The 8,872-nt window shown below is 44.6% G+C and overlaps 1 protein-coding gene across 2 annotated transcripts in view; it reads right to left on the bottom strand.

Annotated features, from left to right (window-relative positions):
• Positions 1-341: 341 nt before the first annotated feature.
• The window catches only part of ano10b (anoctamin 10b), a 49,822-nt gene continuing 41,291 nt past the window's right edge, over positions 342-8,872 (bottom strand). The window contains exons 13-16 of one of the 2 annotated variants that reach the window (XM_084317553.1): positions 7,940-8,131; positions 6,798-6,935; positions 6,056-6,172; positions 342-2,830 (exon numbers count right to left, since the gene is read on the bottom strand). In XM_084317553.1, coding sequence (XP_084173679.1) covers positions 2,822-2,830; positions 6,056-6,172; positions 6,798-6,935; positions 7,940-8,131 — 456 coding nt within the window. In that variant the 3' untranslated portion in view covers positions 342-2,821. Of the gene's footprint in view, positions 2,831-6,055; positions 6,173-6,797; positions 6,936-7,939; positions 8,132-8,872 lie in introns of those variants that run through there. The other variant, XR_014619849.1, reaches the window with a different exon arrangement.

Below are 8,872 nucleotides of genomic sequence, written 5' to 3'. Positions count from 1 at the left end.
CACGTAACCACTACACCTCCCTCTAGCAGCAGCCCCCCTGGAGCCTCGCCCAGACTCAGCCCCCTGGAGCCTCGCCCAGACTCAGCCCCCTGGAGCCTAGACTCAGCCCCCTGGAGCCTCGCCCAGACTCAGCCCCCTGGAGCCTCGCCCAGACTCAGCCCCCTGGAGCCTCGCCCAGACTCAGCCCCCTGGAGCCTCACCCAGACTCAGCCCCCTGGAGCCTCACCCAGACTCAGCCCCCTGGAGCCTCACCCAGACTCAGCCCCCTGGAGCCTCGCCCAGACTCAGCCCCCTGGAGCCTCGCCCAGACTCAGCCCCCTGGAGCCTAGACTCAGCCCCCTGGAGCCTCGCCCAGACTCAGCCCCCTGGAGCCTCGCCCAGACTCAGCCCCCTGGAGCCTCGCCCAGACTCAGCCCCCTGGAGCCTCGCCCAGACTCAGCCCCCTGGAGCCTCGCCCAGACTCAGCCCCCTGGAGCCTCACCCAGACTCAGCCCCCTGGAGCCTAGACTCAGCCCCCTGGAGCCTCACCCAGACTCAGCCCCCTGGAGCCTCGCCCAGACTCAGCCCCCTGGAGCCTCGCCCAGACTCAGCCCCCTGGAGCCTCGCCCAGACTCAGCCCTTGAATCACTAGCCCTGCCCTCCATGGAGCTATTTTGTGACTGAATAATGAAGTGAAACTAAACGCAATTCAGTTCAGAGTATCAGGCAACCTGAAGCCTATTCTCTCCAAAGAGTTGTAAAAAATATATATAACTGAATACGCATATTGTAACTCGTGTCATTCAAATGCCACTGCCTGGCAACTTAAATAATAATAATAATAATAATAATATTAATGAATCGTCTAAACAGCATGAAAGTCTAATCAACATGCTGAAAGAAGTGGGACTTCTACGATGGCTACATTTGTATATCAAGTACATTAGTAGAATGAGTCTGAGGTCATCAGTGCAGTAACACTCACAGTGTAAGAGAGTGTTTGGTGAGTTGAGTTATTCGCTGTTGTACAATGTACCCAGATACAGACGTCAATAAAGGCATTGAAGTGATTGATTGAACAGTGAACATAATGTGTAAAGCTACTATTAGTATAAAAACAAAAAGGCACACAAAATTATACACATCTCATTGGACCATACATTACACACACACACACACACATAAAAGCATTTAGCACTTATTTGGTTCCCTGTGTTTTACAACACTGGCGTTCCCAAAAGCATCCAAATTTCCCAAAGCAAGCGTTTGTATTTCACTGTACAGTAGGTCACTGGATACAGATAACAGTTGTAACTGTTAGCACTAACATGTCTTTGGGAAACTGGGCCCTGAACACTTTCCTATGTAGCAACCTAACCCAGGAGGGTGGAGTGACAGTCTTGTCATGGGAACCAGAATTACAGAACAAAATAGTCCTCTCCATTTTCCCCCTCCTAGTTGTGGCCACCCCCAGTCAGTAACTGTACCCTACCACTAGAGGGGGGGACTGAGCTGTTAACACACTTGGGTGAAGGGAGAAACTGGAATGGTAAATAAATATAGTCATCCAGACCTGAGTCAAATAATATTGGTAGTTGGTACTTGGTATTAGTGATTGCAAATAGTTGTTCACATTTGTTTTATGTATTTATATTTAGTATTCATGGGAATAGCTGTTGGGTGGGGTTTGCCACATAGGGCAATACAACATCTGTGAGAAATGTAAGACTATTTAAAAGTAATTTTGTATACTTACCGGACACTATCTGAATTGTTTTGATGTAATTAACCACACCCAAATTAAAACAAATGGCAAGAAATATTTGCAAATACTGAAACCCGTCTGTCATCCAGCACCCAGTATTATTAAATAGTATACACAGTGAAAACAACTCTGGCTTCTCAAGATCCTCTTTGTTTAAGCTGAACAAATCACCCACTACAAACAAAACATGATTCAAACTATACAAATTCAAAGGGGCATCTTTAAACATACACAATATATTCCTCACGCCACCTACTGTTTCTAAAACACTTTTCATTTTCTATAAATGATCAATTGCACTTGCAGTGTACATGTGGGTTTGCTGAAGCACAGTACTATTTAGTAATAAAAGCAGCATATGACATCAGGTAGCAATACTTTCAATACTGTATACAATTCTGGTATAGTGGCACTCAGCGATCTGTAACGGACCTACAGTGAACAGTAAAATATCCTTCTAGGACATGTGGCAAACCACAAACCACCAGAACAGCTTTAGTGTGGCTTGGAGTAGATTCTACAATTGTCTTGGCAATGTTGTGATTTGCCATGCAAATCCCTCTGTGAACAGAACATCTAGAAACATTTGGTGACATACAGTATTTGGTGCAGGTGAGCTACTTCTCCATAATCTCTTTTTAATCATACGGCCTTGTTAATCATACGCACGTGATCTTACTGTAGGTGTCGGGTTGAAAATGAGGATCAATGTAAGAACAAGGCAACCACTATGGAGATGTGGTGAAGTCCTCCAGTCCTTTTGAAATGTTTGTCTCAGATTTATCTTTCATAAAGGTGAACCAGGAGCACAGTCTGCCTTACACAACTCAATAGCCCCCCAAACATCCTATAAACCGGTATGATTTATGGGATGTTTATGAGTGTTTATGGATGCTGCTCTCAGTGTATTTACCATCCCTTCATTATTCTGGTGATTGCTATATTGCGGCAGTCACCCGTCCCAAGCATCAGGCCACGTCCTCTTTAGTCTTCTCCAGGTATGGCAGGTGAACCCTGTGGTTCTGATGGTAGCAGGTCCACATGAGACGAGCACATCATTCCATCTCACCAGAATATTTACAACTTCTGGAAAGGGTGGTGGAAGGGAGAGAGAGTGAGAGAGAGAGAGAGAGAGAGAGAGAGAGAGAGAGAGAGAGAGAGAGAGAGAGAGAGAGAGAAGAGAGAGAGAGAGAGAGAGAGAGAGAGAAATAAAAAGACAGACAGACAGACAGTCAGAGAGAGAAAGAAATAAAAAGACAGACAGACAGGGAGAGAAAGACAGAGAGAAACAGTCAGAGATAGAAGAGAGAGAGAAGAGATTATCTCTTAAATATCTCTTGAGAGAAGTGCATATGAGAAATGAACATCAGATTTGTGAATCGCTCTTAACCCCCTCCCCTCCAAATAGTTCTTAGGCACGTATGCCAGAAGTTCTTACATTGAATGTGTGTGGCTGTGTATAATGCTATTAGCACAATTAACACCCCAACAAGCGCAAATTGATCAACCAACCAACTGACCAATTGACCAACTGACTGACCAACCAACCAACTGACCAACTGAGCAATTGACCAACTGACTGACCAACCAACCAACTGACCAACTGAGCAATTGACCAACTGACTGACTAACAGAGCGACCTATAGAAATACCATATAAGGTCAGTTGTTCACGTTATTCCATCTCCAAACATGCCATTTGAAAAGGAGGCAAAGTGTAAGTGCTGCTGTCTGAGTGACCAAAACAAACAGCGACTATTTGCAGCAGTGACATCAAAGGACTGGTATCCCATCTATGAAATGGATTAAATAACTGGCAATAGGCTAACTGGCAATAGGCACTGTAGCCTGTGGTCTTTGTACAGTGATCAAAGCCTACCCACAGCTCCAGACGCATCTCTGGTGGCAATATAGTCTGTATTTTAAGGCTACCAATAAGTTCACCAATATTAAAACTAGTGTTTCCAAAGGCAAGGCAAATGATTAATTCATTCATAATTCACTTCATAAAGGCATGTTTGAGCAGTGGGATTGTTGTGTGTATCTCGGTACGACAGGCCTGCAGCACTCACACATTTTGATTGTACCAAAAAACATAAGATAACATTTGTGAATGCCACAAAATTGCTTAAAGCAGAACATCACCCATAACTGAATGTGTTATTTCCATAGCCTAGGAACGTTGTTTGTCCTCACTGATATCGTTGGACTGTCTTAGACCATATAACATGTATGAATCCCTAACCTGGGTCTGGTTCCCCTTAGAACTGTACAATTCGGGCGGCTACGTGGCGCAGTGGGCAAGGCGCTCGCAACGAATGCTGGAGACTGGGCTCGAACAGGATGCTTCCTGTTCGAGCCCCGCTCTCCACATTGCTTTCAGTTTAGCTGGTCGTCCACAGTAATACACATTGGCCGTATTACGGGGAGGGAAACTGAAGGGTGGGGATCGGGCGTTGTGGACAGCGACTCCTACAGGTCGGTTGGTGTGCCTGCGCAGTAGAATCAAGAAGCGACGGGGGCGGGGCCCCTCCAAAGCCCAGACCCTCGACGCTGAAAGATCGAGCCGCGCAGGTGAAAAGATGCGACGGCTGTTACCTCGAGTATCGGAGGGGACTCGTTCTATGTATGACTTAGTCCACATTGCAGCCGGCTTGTGGGAGGCAAGAAACAACGTTCGAAGACAGGGGAGGGTTGAATTGGACGATATGAAAAATTGGGATGGGAGAAAAATAGAAAATGGGATAAAAAGTGGATAAAAAAAATAACTGTACAATTCAAGATCGTTCTTGCATGAGGCTTGTCTTAAAATGCATATACAGTACGTACTGCCTACAGTGTTCACTCTCTTCAAATTGTATGGACATTTTTGTAAATGCTACTCCCCTGTATGTGTATGTGTGTAAGTGTGCATTGTGTGTGTGTTTGTGTGTGTGTATGTGTGTGTAGTGTGCACAGTAGGGCTGCCCCCTCTTAGACTTCGACCAAGTCGACCAAGACTGTTTGTGGATTAGTTGGTTTTTGTGCTTTTTTCCCACGCTGAATGATTTATTTCCAGATACAATTATCAGCACCCCTCTGTTAACACATTCCCTGCCATAACTTATATCCATCAATATAGCCAGTCTGCCACCACTCTAAGCCTATGGAGATGTTCACCTTCTTTGCAGGGCTATAACTTTTTTAATTGTATTGCTAAATTGACATTACTATGGCCCATTCAACATCGATTATCTATCGTTCAGGATGTAGGAACGTTATACTTTTTCATTCAAACATTCATACAAAAATACCTTCTAGAATATAAGTATGTTTTTACCGTTTTCTGCAGTAATTCCTAGAACGTGAGTTATAGGCCTAAACGCATATATAGATTATCGATTGCCGTTTATTCCCGATACACGCTATATTAAAAAATTCAACTGTATATGATCCTATACGTTATGCGTCATCATGCGCGGAGAAAAGGGGGGAGGTCGTTTATAATTCTGTGATCGTCAGTAAATGCTTTATGTAGTATGGGTGATATATTGATCAGATCGGTTTGCAGTGAAATGAATAAACAATTGGGCTGAAAATAACGTTACTGTCCTCTTACCGTTCGCCGATGAGACTGGCGGTGAAATATCCCAAGTATAGGACGTCGATCGCCTAGGTCCATTTCCGGTTTGTATGTCGCAATAAACGCCGAAATCATATCGATTATTAAGTTTATAAAGCGATCGATGTGTACTATAGTGTCTGTCGGGAGCCTTGCGACAATGTCTGACGGCCGGATGAATTTAATCAACGCACACCTCCCACTTCCTGTTGTTCGAGTGTAACTCGCCCGACCATCCACCAGGCGGCGGTATTGAGACGTCGTTGTATTGAGCCGTAGGGTCCAGCTGCAGCGCCGGAGGTGTATATATGAATTATGAATGCCATGGCGAAAAAAATGAAATATTGATCTCGATATCGCTGTACAGCGTGGGCTGGCGGTCAAAGCATGGCGGGCAATAACGTGTTACAGTGTGAATGGCGGTGGATGTGTTAAGCACTAGATTTAAAATGATGAGCACATCTCTGGTAAACTCTAGATTTTAAATGATAAGCTCTATGATGAGTTCTAGATTTAAAATGATGAGCACATCTCTGATAAGCTACAGATGTAAAAGGATGTTCAGTGGAGGACAGCCCTGGTGCTCAGTGGGTGTTCAGTGGGGGACAGCCCTGGTGCACAGTGGGTGTTCAGTGGAGGACAGCCCTGGTGCTCAGTGGGTGTTCAGTGGGGGACAGCCCTGGTGCACAGTGGGTGTGAGTGAGTACTGACCTGCTGACCCAGGGCCTGCATGGATCTCAATTCTATCTGCTCTCTCTTAGTTCTGACCCAGCCTGGCTCGTCTGGGATCAGGAACGCCAGCATCATCTTGATCAGGATCAGCACATGCTGAGGACACACACACACACACACACAATGACACACACACAATGACACACACACAACGACAGACACACACACACACAACGACAGACACACACACACACACACACACACACACACACACACACACACACACACACACACACACACACACACACACAATGACACACACACTCACACACACATAATGACACACACACACACACACACACACAACGACAGACAGACAGACAGACAGACAGACAGACAGACAGACAGACAGACAGACAGACAGACAGACAGACAGACAGACAGACAGACAGACAGACAGACAGACAGACAGACAGACAGACAGACAGACAGACAGACACACACACACACACACACACACACACACACACACACACACACACACACACACACACACACACACACACACACACACACACACACACACACGCACACACATAAATATATTAGTTTACAGATCATGAATGTCAGATCAACCTTTATCAGGGTCAACACATTGATCTTCTCAAATAACAAAAATCTTCATTATTGTGATTTCCTGCCATTAATAAAATACCTAGCAGCAATATCAGTGGTAGTGGCCTTCTCAGAGCACAGTCCCGCCCTCTGAGTGACAACATACCTCCACCAGGATAGCCAATAGGAGAAGATTTCTGCTGCTGATCACACCCTCCTGACAGAACTCTCGTAACCGTGGCGACAGCAACAGCAGCCAACAGTTGGATATGACTGAGACAAAGCTCAGGACCTCGAACGCTGTCTGAGAACACACACAAGTCAAGAGTCAAGTCAAGAGTCACTTCATTGTCCCATCAGCTGGGACATTTGTCTTGGGCTTACACCCACACTACAGCCACAGACACATACATACAGACATGACACAACACAACTGACTCCAAACGGAGGAGATAAACAATATAAAAGATACAGTAGATACAGGATATCTGGCAACACCACATTAGAATAGTGTACCCAAATATCAGTTATCGAATATCGATAATATAACAACCCACACACACACACACACACACGCACACGCACGCACACACACACACGCACGCACGCACGCACGCACGCACGCACGCACACACACACACACACACACACACACACACACACACACACACACACACCACACACACACACACACACACACACACACACACACACACACACACACACACACACAAACACACACACACACACACACATTTCAGAATAATTCAGTTCAGTGTTACAGTGGTAATTAATTATTTCAACATTTCATGGTAAACAGATAAATACAAACAAATAAATTTAAATGGTGTAACTAGTGAGGACAGAATGAAATCCAAAAGGCACCGAGCAAAGTTAAAGTAGCTGGTGAGTTTCATAGTTCTAATTGACTTCAATAAGATATGACTATTGTATTGTATTGTATTGTATTTAGTTCATCTTTCATTTCACTTGCATTACACTAATCTATTTTGTTCTACATTCTGACCCCTGACGTGCAGTAAATATGACCCCACAACGACTAAACTGGGCGATGGGAGGAACGAGAGAAACGATGGCAGTGAGTGAGGTGAGTCAGGTAATCATCGACTTGTAATTCCAATAGTGAGAAACTTGAAGAGTCATGTTTAGAAGGAAGTTTTAACACTGAAGTGAACGGACACGTCCGCATTCCGTACCTCACTGCATCAAAGTCGAACAATAACGGCGGTAAAGTCGATAAGGCCGGCGGTTCTATTCTATTGTCTCTACTACTCCCTGAACTCTGACCTGCCAGACCCCCATGCCGGCCACCGGGGCAGAGAAGGGCTTGCGGAACAGCTTGCAGATCTTGTAGGCGTCCGAGCGGATCTCCGTGAGGTTGTTGAGCAGCAGCAGCACGGCCGTCAGAGGGTACACGCAGGAGAAGAGGCTCAGGTACCCAAACTGCACCAGCAGCTCGATGTACTCCGCAAACAGGCCCTGCAACCGGACAAGGAAGTGGCTGGGTTACAATTAGAGATGTCCCATATTATCGGCCGATATTGGCATTCAAATGTAATATCGAATTATTATATATTTTTTTTAACCTTTATTTACCCAGGCAAGCAAGTAAGAACTAATTCTTATATATAAAAGCAGCCTGACCAAAAAGAAAAACCCTTTTGAGGGAAGGGGGGTTAGGGGGGGGGGAGGCTGCAACAAAAACAAGGTTGGATGAATGAATGAATGAATGAATGAATGAATGAATGAATGAATGAATGAATGAATGAATGAATGAAAACTTTATTTAACAGATTGCAGAATGGGTACAATACAGTACGGCTCAATACACACAATTGTTAAGGGGATGCAGACCAGAGAAAGACGTTTGTCTTGTTTACATCAGGGTCCCCCATTTTCAATTCATATTGACATTTATGACATACACAACATACATGACATTTATGGCATAGGGACATATAGGTATTTAGTACTGATACATTTGTGACATATACGGTATTCAAATATACAGTACTGTTACTCATAGATTAGGTTATGTACTCATAGGTTATGTACATGCATACAAGTAAATAAAATAGAATTACAGTAGCAATAGTATACAAGGAAAATTACAATAAATAAGGGAGAGAGAAGGGAAGAGAGAGGGAAAAAGAGAATGGGAGAGTTTGAACCAGAGGGAGAGAGAGAAGAAAAGTGGATATGCACAGATAATGTTTACAT

Source organism: Notolepis coatsorum, assembly GCF_963971535.1.
Source record: "Notolepis coatsorum genome assembly, chromosome: 6".
Classification (NCBI taxonomy): Eukaryota; Metazoa; Chordata; class Actinopteri; order Aulopiformes; family Paralepididae; genus Notolepis; species Notolepis coatsorum.
The sequence above is the reverse complement of the archived record's forward strand: the minus strand, read 5'-3'. Positions and strand labels throughout refer to the sequence as shown.